At 34.9% G+C, this 15,038-nt stretch overlaps 1 protein-coding gene across 1 annotated transcript in view; it reads left to right on the top strand.

Annotated features, from left to right (window-relative positions):
• BRIP1 (BRCA1 interacting helicase 1) overlaps positions 1-15,038 on the top strand; it is a 143,327-nt gene that overhangs the window by 44,216 nt on the left and 84,073 nt on the right. Inside the window, 3 exon segments of the mRNA XM_055132227.1 lie at positions 746-1,036; positions 7,389-7,610; positions 13,470-13,669. Coding sequence (XP_054988202.1) covers positions 746-1,036; positions 7,389-7,610; positions 13,470-13,669 — 713 coding nt within the window.

Raw genomic sequence — 15,038 nt, 5'->3', positions numbered from 1 at the left:
TTGAAAATAAAGAAAAATCAGGTAAATGTTAGACTATATTTCCGATGGTTTAGGTGGTATATTTAAGGAGGCATTTATTTTAATTATGAAATTGAATTACAAATAAAATCTTCTAGGAACGGTATTTCACATGACAATTAAACTGATGGATTTGCATTCAGTGATAGGTAATTGAATTTCAGATGTGTATATTCCACATAAGCAACTTTGTCTTTTAATTTGAATTCATTTTCAAGCTTTTGATAGAGAATAATTTTTTCCTCTTGTTTATTCGTAATACTTGTGATTCAGCTTGATAGTTATTTCTTTTGTAAGCTGATCTTAAGTGTTTTTAGAAACATTGTTATGGAATATTTGAATGGACTATGCTGTTTAATAAAAATAGCATAATCAACTCTAAACCATAATATCTTAAGTTTACTTGAAGCCTAAGCAAAAAATTAAGTTGTCTTCCATTTTGTCTTAACATTTTTATAACTTATGAATGAGAGAGTTAAATGCATTTTAAACACTTGGAATTTGAGAATTGGAGTGGTATGCTAGAAAACAAATAGGAAAGCATAAATTTATAATAAGAGTGGAAGAGTACCAATTTGATGTGGGTTTTATTTTTCTGTTAATGAATGATAACATCTAATAGCTCTAATTTTCTCGATATGTGATTCATTATTTTGGATTCTGATTTCATGTGATAAAATTTTTTGATAGTCCTGAAATTAATTCTCTTTTCTTTCCTTTGTTACAGCCTTCTGGTCACTGTTCTAGCTGCTATTGTTCTACTAAACAAGGAAACAGTCAAGATTCTTCAGATACCCTTAAGAAGGATCATGGGGGGAAATTCAAGAGACCCAAAATATATTTTGGGACTCGCACACACAAGCAGATTGCTCAGATTACTAGGGAGCTCCGGAAGACCGCATACTCAGGGGTCCCCATGACTATTCTTTCCAGCAGAGATCATTCCTGTATTCATCCTGAAGTAGTAGGTAACTTTAACAGAAATGAAAAGTGTATGGAGTTGCTGGATGGAAAAAATGTGAGTAAAATGGTTTTGCTTTGTTCTGGGGGTAAAAATGTTAAAATTAAAATTACTTTACTTTCATATTTTTAATATGTTTTGTACATGCATTTCTAGTGGTATCAACGGGAATTTTAACATAATTTTGAACAAAAATAATTTTGTTATGAGAAAACTTTTATTAAAGTTTAAAACCACGGATTTTATTCATAAAACTTGGGGCTATTTATTGAAATAAGATCTTAGTTATCTTATTTATTTTCTTCTTTTAAGTCCTTTACCAAAAATAGACAAAATAGATAATATCTGAGTTTAATTAGATTTAATTAGATTTTTTTGTATTTAAAAACTAAAAAGTAACAAAAGTCTCATGTACAAATTTTTATTTATTATTGAACTAAAATGTGTTAGGTGTGTATCATTGAAAATCAAGATGTATATTCCATTTGTACTTACTTATCTCTCTTCTTGTGATCAATCATTTATTGATCATAAAATTAAAAAGTTTGTGAGAAACTAAAAATGTTTTTTATTAAGAAATATGGTTATTTTGTCTCAATTCTGGTTAGTTCAAACTTCTAAAAAATAAAAGTATTTTAATCATATAATATTAGTGTTTTGAAATTTTCTAGAGAAATCTACATATGAACTTGGGATGGTGGAAATGGAGAGCGATGTCTTCACTATAAACATGATTTTTTAATAATTTTTGATAGAATTTGTTTGTTAATTTCTGTGCCAGTTTTATAATTCACTCTGAAATTGAAGTTGTAAGTTTGGAATAATAACCAGAACGACCAGTGAACCATAAGTTGTTAATACATTAAATGACAGATGATATCATATTATATTTTGGAAGTTTTTCATTCAATAGTATTTTATCTAACAGGGTTAGTTCTACAAAATGACTAAGTTATAGCCCCTAAAAAATATGTATATATACCTAATATACAACCTTCCAACATATAATGTGAATAAATTATTTTGCTATTCTATTCTCAGTGCTTCCTTTTGTTAGAGAGAAATTATTCAAACCTTTTTTTTAGGAATGTTCAAAATATAGTTCATTAGATATTCATTCATGAGACTTTCATGTTCTTTTTAAACTGAGAACCTGTGGTATCCCTTCACTTAGTATATTTATAGATATATATATATAATATTTGTTATTATTGTTTATTCTTGAGCCACACTCAGTGGTACTTAAGTCTTATTCCTGGTGCTGTGCTCAGTGATCATTTCTGGGAGTTCTCAGGGGACCACATAGAGTATTGAGGATCAAACCCCAGTTGGCTGTGTACAAGGCAAAGTGCCTTATCAACAGCCTACTTCCTTGCTGGCCTCACTCAGTATACTTTGACTTTGTGGTGCTAGAACTCAAACCCAGATTCTCCATATGTAAGACTTGTGCTGTACCAATACCTGATCCAACTTTGTATATCTTAGAAGTTCTCTTCTTCAAAAGACAAAAATATTAAAAAGTTAAATGTTATAAAGTAATAAAATAAAAAACTAATAAAACTTAATAAATTTGTATTTAAATAGACTTTTTTCCATAAGTGGCTGATATATTAAATTTTTCACACACTTGATGTTTAATTTATCTGTGAGTGTCCCAGGCCATGCTCGAGAGGCGTGGGGATAGCTTCCAGTGATACATGACCAATCTGACTGGACTGTTTAATGCTTGGGCTGGCAGTTGGCCCACAATGCTGGCCTGCTACGGCCAAAACTGGTTGTACTCAGAGGTCTTCATGACTACTCCTGGGGGAACTTGCAGTCCTAGGGATTAACTCAGGACCTCATGCTTGGAAGGCATATACTTCAGTCCTTGAGCCCTTGAAACTTGATTTTTGGGTACTAGTATTATCATTATCTTTTTACTATTTGTCTTTGGGACAGTTAGGTGATTTGTTTATATTTTTGTGATTGCATTGGTAGGTGGTAGGTGCTTTTTTCTTTTTCTTTTTTTTTTTTTTTGTGGAGGGGCCCACCATGTGGCTCTCAGGGCTTATTCTTGGCTCTGCATTCAGGGATCACTCCTGCTGGGGCTTGGGGAGATTGAACCTGGATAGGCTTCATGCTAGGCAAGCGCCTTCCCGGCTGTACTATCTCTCTGGCCCCAGCAAATGCAATTTTTAAAGTTTAAGATTGTGTATTGAAAACAAATAGTCTTATTTTATGAAATCTAGAATTCCCTCATTACTAATTTTTTTTCATATTTTTCTTCTGAGTCTTGTAAAAATAAAGTTGACATTGAATTCACAATTTTTATTACCTTTTCATTTTCTTTAAAGTAATCATGTATTTAATTTTTTAATATTAGCAATGTGCATAATAGATGATTTTTGCTTGTAGTTGTTTGTCTTGACCTAATTGTGCCTCACTGCTTAACTCATTGGCATACATGAACATTCTTTTTCTTGTTCACAGTCCCTCAGGGTAATTTGGTATTGTAATGAGGGCCAATTACAAAGTCACCAGAGGTGTCCGTGTTTACTATGGCTGAATTACCAAAGCGAAATGTTAAATAGATAGCTGACAGTTTGAGTGAAAAAGAGTGTGATAACACTTTGCTTGACAGACTCCCCTCAGTGTTGTATTACACTGCTAAAATGGATGAGCTTTTCTGGTTTTGCTATCAGCCTACACAGGAGTATCATTCTGAGTGCCCTTAAAGTGTAAACTTTCTGATTTTTTGGCTTGATCCAAAGGCACATGTGTTTGGGTCTTTTTTTTGGTTCCTTTTACTAAAATGCTCCTATGTAGGAAAAACATTGTACCTGTTTGTCAAAAGTTATTGTTTTAATGAAGAAAATACAACCTTAACTAGCTCCAGAAATAGTTGCAAAAATTATTTTAGGTATACAAAATACATAGTTTTTGTTAAGATGAGATTTAACAGTTACAATGAGAGACTTTACAGGCAACTTAGTGGATAATTTTGTACTTATATTTAGTTTTTAAAATGTGTACAGATCAGATACTTGGAATAAATAAATACAAATATAACAGTATTAAACTTACCAGTATTAAACTTGTCTGCATCAAGCTAAGGTACTTGACACATCTTCACCTGATTCTGGACCTCAGAATCAGAATTTTAAAGTAGGGAGAGTTTAAAAGTAGATATGGTACAGTCAAGTCAGTCAGTGGGCTAGAGGAATTTGTAAAGGCTTCTGGTTCAGCCACACCTTTGAAATTTAATCATGACAAAAATAAACCCTAAAGTTTGTCTAGTGCCACACAACTAATTAGCAAGAAAGGAATCTTTTTGATATCCTGACCATTAATATTTTGATTACATTAGAAACAACGGGAAATTAGCTTTATGGCAAGGGGAACTTGAGACAACAGGAAGGGTAGAAAGAATAGCAGTAAGTAAACAAAGTAACTGAAAATAACACGAGAAAAAGGAGCCAAGTAAAGGTCAGGTCTCTTTCCTCCCAGGGTGTTTTTGTTTGTTTGTTTGTTTGCTTGCTTGCTTTTTAATACTTTGGAAATTCCAAGAAGTGGATTCCCTTAGCATGACTGCATACAAAGCATTAGAGAACTAGTAGTCCTTAGGTGATGATGCCTTATCTTTTTATTTGTTCACATTCTTCTATACATTATGAACTTTTTACATTTATTTCATTTCAAGCATTTTCTAGGTACATTTGTTTATATGATTGATGCGTGTAAGGTTTGAGAAAATTCTCCTTTTAGATAGTCATAAAGTAGTTCATAATTTGTGGGTTAAAAGATTAAAAACACAACTATTTATACTTAATTGTTTCTTGTTAAAGATGGCAACTGGGAAAGAGAAAAATTTGTACTTCAGAATCACTTTTTGTATTGATACATAGATTTGATGAATATAAAAATGGCCCATTATTTCACCACTTAGTCCCAAATGACAACTGAAAAAGCAAATGAAAGATGACATCTGTTTGGTTAGAAAACTCAAAATTATAGAAAGACAAAAACTGGAGAAGCTTCCTTTTCAATTCCTCTAATCCTTTCAATCCTTAAATGAAACTACTGTGAAATTTTGTGTATTCTTCCAAAACATATGAAATAAATATTTTCTTTGAATATGTATTTAAATTCTTTAAAACTTAAATGTAGAATTCAAATAAATCTAATATTTAAGGGTTACGTATTTTATATGAACTTACAATTATCTTATTTCTTTCCTATTTATTGGCTATTAATATATTGTGATTATATTCACATGAATGGCAAAATAAAACATTTTGGTTGCCATTGGCCAAATTGCCTGTGAACAAATAAAAGTACAATTTTATACTTCTAATTGTGCTTATACTCCTAATCATTTTATACATCTTTTAATAGTATGTGACACATACTTTTATTGAGACTGGATTTTATCAAATTAGATTTTTATTAAATTATAGAATTTTTATTTAAAATGAAACTTAATTTTGTTTTAAAATTAAATTATTAAACTCACTTTTCTGTTAATTTTTTACTATTAATCAAATTCAGAGAACATTAACAGATAATATATGAAAGAAGAAATAAAAGTTACTATGGAAATTTGATTAATTCTTGCTTGCTAGACAAATGCAATCAAAATAAGATTCTATTTCTTATCTTTAAAATAGGAAAAGATATTAAAATTAACAGATGTCAAAAAAGTAATGTAAAAGTAACATTTTTGGAGGATAATTTGTTATATAGTTTTCAAGAAACTAGACTTTATACTCTAATCCCATACTATGTTTCTAAAATTGAAACTAATTATATGGGATAATGCTGGTAGTATTCAGAAAAAAGGAATAAGTGTTGGTCCTATTGATTATCCCTGAGTTACATAATTATACGTAATTATATTTTAAAATTTTTACTTATAGGAAAATTTCTACAAGTGTGTCTTTTTATGTCATAAAAACATTTGTCATTGATCCACAAAATAAAAATGAGCATAAATATTATATGTAATGTTGATTATAATGATGTATATCCCCTAAAATCTATAAAATATAGTAATGCAGTGTTACTTGAATTTAAAAAAGTTTAAAAGTTATCCAGTAATAGGCAAAAATTATTATGAACATTTATAAGGCAAAAAAATATGTAGTCTTAGTTACTCAGTTTTAATAATGAAGCTGGTGCATTTTGGTATATGCATTGTACCTATTTGAGCAGAGTAAATAGAGTGATATAAAAATTATTTTTGGTAGGATTTTTAATATAAGGGGAAGTGATCCTGCTTTTGTAAAATGTATTATCATCGCTAATTTCCTTGCTGGGAAAAAACTTGCTTTTTTTCATAGAATTATTTGGCCATACTATACATATACATATATACAGGTGTATAAAATCAATAAGAAATGAAGTGCATCAGAATATTAATAACACATTTTTGTTTGATTAAATGATATAATTTAGATTTTTCTTTTTTTATTTTATTGAAATAATTTAGATTTTTGGTGGGATATTTTTATATTTTATTTGTTCCAAATAATATTTTGATTTGTTTTATTTTTTGGTTTTGGGTGAAACCTGGCAATACTCAGGGGTTACTCCTGGCTCTATGCTCAGGAATCACTCCTGGTGGATTGGGGAACCACATGGGGTGCCAGGGATTGAGTGTGGGTCAGCTTCTGCAAGGCAAGTGCCCTACCCACTGCACTATCTTTTTGGCCCCTATTTCAAATATTTTTTAATGAACTATATTTCCCTTCCTAGGGCATTTGTTCCCCTTCTCCCTCCCATCCATCCTTCCTGTTTTCTTCTTCCATTCCTCTTATTTTACCTCTTTCTCACTTTCCCTGCCTTTTTTTCTCCCTTATTTAAGTTTGATTAAGTAATACTGTCCCATGGCCTAAATATAAAAGGTGCAAAGTGGCCTGTAGAGAAAACTCTCCTATTGCTATCCTGGCTTTGCACTCAGGAATTACCCCTGGCACTGCTCAGGGGACCATATGGGATGCTGGGAATCGAACCAGGGTCGGCCGCGTGAAAGGCAAATGCCCTACCCGCTGTGATATTGCTCCAGCCCCTATAATTTAAAAGATATTTATGGCAAATTAATTTAGGGGGTATCTTTTTTTTCTTTTGTTTTATTTGTCACACCCAGTGGTGCTTGGGAACTATTTGCTTTCCTGTTAGGATGACCATGTGGCACGTGAGTCACATATGCCTGGCCCTAATTTGGGCTATCTGTAACTCTGTTGATCTGGTGCTCTATCTAAATCATCAATAATTGTTTGTATAAAATGGTTGTGATTGTAGGTATGGTAAAATCTGTCTCTTTTGTAAAATTTGTTGACAAAATTAAAATGTTTCTAACATTTTGAAATAACTTGTATATTTTTTTTTATTCCAGTATTCACATTTCAGTTTTTCTTCTTGTCTTTAGGGCAAATCCTGCTATCTTTATCATGGTGTTCATAAAATTAGTGATCAACACACATTGCAGGCTTTCCATGGGATGAACAAGGCATGGGATATAGAAGAACTCATCAGCTTGGGGAAAAAATTAAAAGCATGCCCATATTACACAGCACGAGAACTAATAGAAACTGCTGATATAATTTTTTGTCCCTACAACTATCTTCTTGATGCACAAATAAGGGAAACTGTGAGTAGACATATGAAAATCATTATTAACCCACCCATACTTTTGGTGATATGTAACTGTTAACTTTAAACACTCTGGAATGTCTTGATACATTTTATTTTATTTTGATGTATATTTAGCTTTTGTGCTATTTAAAGAACTAAAATCACATTCTGAGGTATATAAAAGACTGAATTTTCAAATTTGACATTTAAATTTTATTACATTTATCTATGTTATAATAGTCCTATAGATTAATAGAAGCTATTTGTTCAAAGCTTTGTAAAATACATTTTGCATATGTGAAAATAAAGTTAATTCAGGATATTTACTTACTATAAATATAGATGGCATGGAATATAATTTTTATATAAAGTATTAAAAGTAACTAAAAAGTAAATGTCATTGAAGTTAAATGCAATTAAAAGTAATAAGTACATGGGGCTGGAGTGATAGTATAGCAGCTAGAGCTTTTGCTTTGCATGCAGCCAAACAAGGGTCGATTCCCAGCATCCCATATGATCCACCAAGCACCCCAGGAGTGATCCCTGAGTGCAGAGCCAGGAGTAACCCTGCATCTTTACCTTTACATGACATCTCCAAGTTCACTGTACTGACAGCCCAGTGGGAACATAGAAAATTAGATGGGAAAGTTGTGTAGAAGCTCACTATGCTCAATGAGTAAAAAGTACAGTAGCCCTGAAGGCTCAACTCTGTAGCACCTAACAGTTCAGCAAATTCTTGGACAATGACTTTAGTAACACCATTATGAGATATATGTTGTAACAAGGAATGCATAGTAAATAATTTTGTGCTAAGGACGCAGGCTGGGGGTAGGTAGGTAACTTGGGACATTGATGGAGGGAAGGTTACACTGATGGTGGGATTGGTGTTTAAAAATTGAATAACTCAAAATGACTGTATTATGAGCAACTTTGTACAGCATGCTTTTTAAATAAAATGTCAAAAATTTGAAAAAATAAAATTTTAAAAATCTTAGTTATAGCCAAACACTTTTTGAGAGAGGCCAAAATCGCTTCCATTTGAGATATAGCTGGCACCCTCTTTGTTTATGGATAGTCAGAAAGTATTGACTAAAGACATTTAAAGAATCTGTTTTGATCTTACATTGGGGAAATACGCATAAGTGCAAATTAGACTTTGAGAGTTTGAGAAGTCAGTTTTGTATACAGCATTTGTGTTTATTTCTGTATTCTTAGAGGCATTCAGTTATTACTGGATTAGACATAAAATTAATAGTTTAGTGTTTTTCCATTCTCTGATCTGACTAATAACCTATAATTCTAATGACCTATTTATTCAAGTTACAAATTAATAGGCCTATGTTTACTACCCTTACTATCCTACTTATTTGGCTTACTCTTAGCTAGATCTCTTTCTTTTGATTAATGCCAGGTCATAATTCTTAATGTTATTTTTATTATATATCTCTTCAGCTTAAAAATCCTTTATGGGGGCTGGAGCGATAGCACAGCGGGTAGGGCGTTTGCCTTGCACGCGGCCGAACCAGGTTCGATTCCCAGCATCCCATATGGTCCCCTGAGCACCGCCAGGGATAATTCCTGAGTGCAGAGTCAGGAGTAACCCCTGTGCAGAGCCAGGTGTGACCCCCCCCAAAAAAAGCAAAAAAAAATCCTTTATGGTTCTCTTTGCTCAAGGGAAAACATCAGTATTTTAAAACATATTTTATTGAGTCCTATGAGATACACAGTTACAAAGTTTTTCATTATTGAGTATCAGTTGTACAATGTTCTAGCATCCATCCCTTCACCAGTGTACATTTCCCAATACCAGTATCTCCAGTTTTCCTCCTGCCTCCTTTCCTCCCTTACCTCCCCAGCCTGTGTCTGTGGAAGATAGTTTTCTTCTCTCTCTTACCCACTCCCCCTTTTTTTCTTTTTAGGCACTGTGGTTTGCAATACTGTTACTGAGAGGGTATATCACTTTACCTCTTTTCAGTACCCTCAGTTCAGAGTGATCATTTCCAATCTTATCATGTCCTAACCACACATCCCTTCTCTGTCCTAACTGCATTCCCCACCCCCTTGTGGCAAGTTCATTACTGTGGACCAGTCCTCCAGGCCCTCGTTTTTATTGTCTTTGGGTATTATCATACTGCATTTTTTTAAATATCCTACAAATGAGTTCAGTTATTCTCTCTCTGATTCATTTCACTCAGCATGATACTTTGAGCCATGTCCGTCCATATATAAGCAAATTTTATGACTTCCTTTTTGCTAATGGCTGCATAGTATTCCATTATGTAACTTTACCAGAGCTTCTTTATTTACTCATCTGTTCTCGGTCATTTTTTTGAATCTCATTCTGAATAGTGATGTAATGAACACAGGAGTGCAGGTGCCTTTTCTGCATTGTGATTTTGGACCACAATATTTACAGGACCTGCATTGCAAGGTGATGAGCTATGACAGCTATGCTATCATGAGCTCAGTTTCTAGTTTTTTTGAGGAATGTCCATATCATTTTACAGAAAGGCTGGACCAGTTAACATTCCCACCAACAGTGAAGGAGACTCCCTTCTCCCCACCTCCACGCACCACTAGTTGTTCTTTTTGATGTGTGCCTATCTTTGTGGTGTGAGATGATATCTCGTTGTTTTAATTGTATCTCCCTAATGATTAGTGATGTAGTGTTTTGACTATTTGTTACATCTTTTTTGGGGGGAAGTTTCTGTTTTTCTCTTTTCCCTGTATTTTGATGGAGTTGGATTTTTTTTTTTCTTGTAAAGTTCTACTGGTGCCTTGTATATCTTGGGTATTAACTTCTTATCAGATAAGTTCCACTTTGTAGTACAATTTTAAGCTGGAGAAAGTGATACCTCTTTTAGCTAGTATCCTTTGGGCTTCCTGGATCTGGATGACTGCATTCTCTAGCTCCGGGTACTTTACAGCAGTAATGTCTTTGACTGTTACTTCTTCATTGGGGTTGCCTTTCTGTCCTTCTTGGACTCCAACGATTCTTATGTTGTTCCTTTTGAATTCATCCCAAAGTTCTCCTGTCTGTTGTTCATTTATTTTAAAGTTCTCCCCCATCTTTGCTGTTGCCTGGAGATTTTCTGCATCTCATCTTGGAACTCACTAATTTTGTCCTCAGCTGTTACTGTACTATTGAGGCCTCCCATTGAAATCTTCATTTTACCGACTACATTTTTAATTCTGACGTTTCTATTCATACTTTTCTCTTTCTGCTCTCATATTGTCCTGTGTTTTATTGGCTGTTCTGTTCTATTGTTTCTTAGAGCTCATTAAATTTCTTCAACATTTCCTTTCAGAAGTCTTTTTCAGAGAGGTTATATAGGCGTATATTCCCGGTTGAAACTTCAGGGCTCTTATCTTTGTTCACTTCCCGTGGTGGGGTTCAGTGCTGTTTTCCCATGGTGCCTAGGGATGATTCTTTCCAACACACTATCCCCCCCTGCACTCCCCACCAGGGAGAACTCTGAGGGAAATTGATGGATGGTAGTCTCTTCTTTCCCCATTAGAGATGTTTGGTGTTCCTGTGTGAAGCCTCTTCTGCTGATTCAAGGAATGCATTTTGGGCTTGAACTAACTGCTACTCTGTGATTAGGGTTCTATTACTTCTTGCTTCAGTGGCTGCTTTTGTGGATTTTTGAGGGAATGTGGATTGGAGTAAGGGCTTATGCATGATTGGCCTAGTATGATTGGGGTAATTTGGCTGCTTTAGTGAAAGTTCAGTACAAGAGACCAAGGTGTGGGCCTTATGGAATATTACCTGAAGCCTACTTGGGAAACCATGCCTTCCATAATCTGACCTTTGGGGGAGCCAAATGTTCATGGCATTCAGGGGGTCTCTCTAGGTTCTGTTGGTTTGTTCTTGGTCCCTCATTGAGCTTTTGAGTGCCAATGGGTTTTATTGCAGGGAAGTTTCTACCTGCTGGTTTTCATTCGTGTGGAGGGGGGAGTTCAGAGGACACCTGTGCTCAACATTTGTATTTCTTAAGCTTATACTCAAGATGCTTACTTTATTTTTTCTTTATTTTTTGAAGGGGAACCTTTTTGGGAACCAAAACCTGTTGTACTCAGGCACACTCCTGGCAGTACTCTGGGGACTATATGTAATGCCATGGATTGCACGCAGGTTGACTGTATGCAAGGCAAGCACCTTACTCACTGTACTGTCTGCTCCTCAAGATGCTTGTTAGCCTGATGTGTTTTATATACCTTTTCAGCTTTCTCTGATACAAACTCTCAGCTTGAATCCTTCAAAAGTTTTATAATTGTCCCTGGGGATACTTTGTTTTTTCTTACATCTTTGGCTTCATGACACTTCTATTAAAACAACCTATGCTTTACGTATCCAGAGCCAGATTCTGTTAATTTTTTTAATTCCAGTATATTTACCACTATTCCTGGTTCTTTATCCACTATCTTCATCTTACTATTTTGTTAATATGTATTATTGATATATTGTCACTGCCTCATAATAATACGCTGGAAATTTTTCTCAGAACTGCGAATTACACGTGACACAAACCCATCTTCAAAAGAACTTAGGAAAAATACTTGACATTGTTAAGAACTTTATTTTAGGCAGGTTTTCCTGTGAAAAATAAATGTAACCACAATCAATTAACTACCCTTGGAAAATATAGCATGATTTCATATTAGTCCCTCTATCCTGTGCCAAGTTCTCTGAATGGGTAGCTGGGATTACACATTTCATTCCTGAACAAGTCACTGAATCCACAGAGAGATGAAATTGCTTGGCAAGCCTAGATTTTAAGTTTACCCATGTTATAGGAACAGTGACGTCTTTTGATAAGTTGTCACATGTGAATTAGACAAGAGCAAAGCTCAAAAGGAAGCAGACTAAACAGAACAGCTACATGTGGTATTAGTGTTTTAAGAATGTTTTAAATCTGTCATTGTTATTTTATTTTTAGTCTTTTACTGTACTTTTTAATTATATTGAAATATCCTCGATAGTGGAAGTTTTATACCCCTTTGTATAACCAGCCATATTATGATCTTGGCTTACTACTTACCAAGAATTATTTTGGTTCATAAGTTTGCGAAGTTTTAGAGTGAAAAATGGCACACTCTTTTTAGCTGATATTTGATTGGCCTTATTTCTTCACAGTTTTTAGTTTGTTTGTTTTGTTTTTGTTTTTGGATCACACCCAGCGATGCACAGGGGTTACTCCTGGGTCTTGCACTCAGGAATTACTCCTGGCTATGCTTGGGGGACCATATAGGATGCTGGGAATTGAACCCAGGTTGGCCGTGTGCAAGGCAAATGCCCTACCCACTGTGCTATCACTCCAGCCCCCTCTTCACAGTTTTAAGACTTAGAATCAATTGCTTATGTTTATTGCACTGACAATATTGATCACTAGTATGAATTTTTATTTATTTATTTACTTATTTTGTTTTTTTTGGTCACATCTTGTGATGCTCAGGGGTGACTCCTGGCTCTGCACTCAGGAATTACTCCCGATGCTTCTCAGAGGACCACATGGGATGCTAGGATTTGAACCTGGGTCTACTATATTCAATATAAGCACCTTACCTGCTGTGCTATCTCTCTGGCCCCTAGTGTAATTTTTTTCTTGTTTGTTGTTTCATGGTCCACATCCAGTTATAGGCAAAGGTTACTGCGGACTCTGCACTCAGAAATCACTCCTGGGAGTACTTGGGGAGCATATGGGAGGCCAGGACTCAAACCCAGGTCGGCATGTGCCAGACAAGTGCCTTAGCTGCTATACTATTTCTCCGGCCCCACTGAGTATGAATTTTAAGTGAAATAACTTGCCCACTTCTTAGTACTATTGAATTCATTTTGCTGAATGTTTTACAGGAAAATTATTTTGTCTTGTAGATGGATATCAATCTGAAAGAACAGGTTGTCATTTTAGATGAAGCCCATAACATTGAAGATTGTGCTCGGGAATCAGCAAGTTTCACTATAACAGAAGTTCAGCTTCTGTTTGCTCGAGATGAACTGGACAGTATGGTCAACAATAATATAAGGAAAAAAGACCATGGACCCTTACGAGCTGTGTGCTATAGCCTCATTAAGTAAGAGAACTTGTCTCTTTGTCATTTGTGTTGCCTTTGAATGAAAAAACACATTTGTGAGCCTAGGGATGTGGCTCAGTATGAAGGACTTGGGTTCAATCTCAAGCACTACAAAATTTAAAAAAAAAAATAAAAACACGATTATACTAGAGCATTTTAAAATTGTTAAATTACTTGGGAAGTAGCAGCTAAACGTTTAAAAACAGGGGCTGGAGCGATAGCACAGCGGGTAGGGCGTTTGCCTTGCACATGGCTGACCTGGGTTTGATTCCCAGCATCCCATAGGGTCCCCTGAGCACTGCCAGGAGTGATTCCTGAGTGCAGAGCCAGGAGTAAACCCTGTGCATCGCCGGGTGTGACCCAAAAAGCAAAAAAAAAAAAAAAACAAATTGGAGCAGGTCAGTGATGTAGCTTAACAGTAGGGCACTTGACTTGCATGTGCAAAGCCTGGTTTGATCTCTGGCACCACAAAACAAAACAACAAATTAAAATAAGCTAGTCTGACCCTTTATTTACTGCTCCATTTTCTTACCCAGTGTAATATCTAGCAAAATGTAATCATTTAATCTTATTGAATGTACATTGTATGTATTAGTGAGTATGCTATATATTTTCTAGGATTTTCTTTGTTTTATGCCAATTTATAATCCTTTAATTCTTTATTAGATTTTAAAATTTCGTTCTTTGTGCATGAGAGATAAAGTCCTAAGATCGACTTTCAGGTGATAAGATGTTAATCATGGAAAGCAGTATAAATGCACAGAACACAATTAGGAAATCACAAGCATGTTCTCTTTTCTGAATAAAAGTTTTTAGCCATAAAAATGCTTATTTTGTGTGGTTGGAGGGATAGTTAAGATGAAGCTAAGGGGCTGGAGCAATAGCACAGTGGGTAGGGCGTTTGCCTTGCAAGCGACCAACCTGGGTTCGGCCCTCCCTTGCCCGCATCCCATATGGTCTCCTGAGCACAGCCAGGAGTAATTCCTGAGTGCAAAGCCAGGAGTAACAGCTGTGCATCGCCGGGTGTAACCCAAAAACCCAAAAAAAAAAAGAGGTTAAGATGCTTGCCACACATGCAGCTGGCCCTGATTCATTCCCTGGCCCAGTACCAGTATATGATCTCCCAGACACTTACAGGAGTCACCCCTGAACATAAAGCCAGGAGTAGCCCCTGAGTACCTCTGAGTGTGGCCCTGGAATTCTCTTCTAAAATTAAGTTAAAATATTTATTTTGCAGCATGAGGTATGCATACTTTTAAAAAAAATGACTTTAATTTGCACTGGTGTCCTAAGAACTTCAAGGAATACAGATCACTTATACCACAGTGAATCTTTGTCTAGTTGAAATAGTACATAGAAAGATGCCACT

Source organism: Sorex araneus, chromosome 3 (genome assembly GCF_027595985.1).
Source record: "Sorex araneus isolate mSorAra2 chromosome 3, mSorAra2.pri, whole genome shotgun sequence".
Classification (NCBI taxonomy): Eukaryota; Metazoa; Chordata; class Mammalia; order Eulipotyphla; family Soricidae; genus Sorex; species Sorex araneus.
This window is presented reverse-complemented; position numbering and strand designations above follow the sequence as displayed.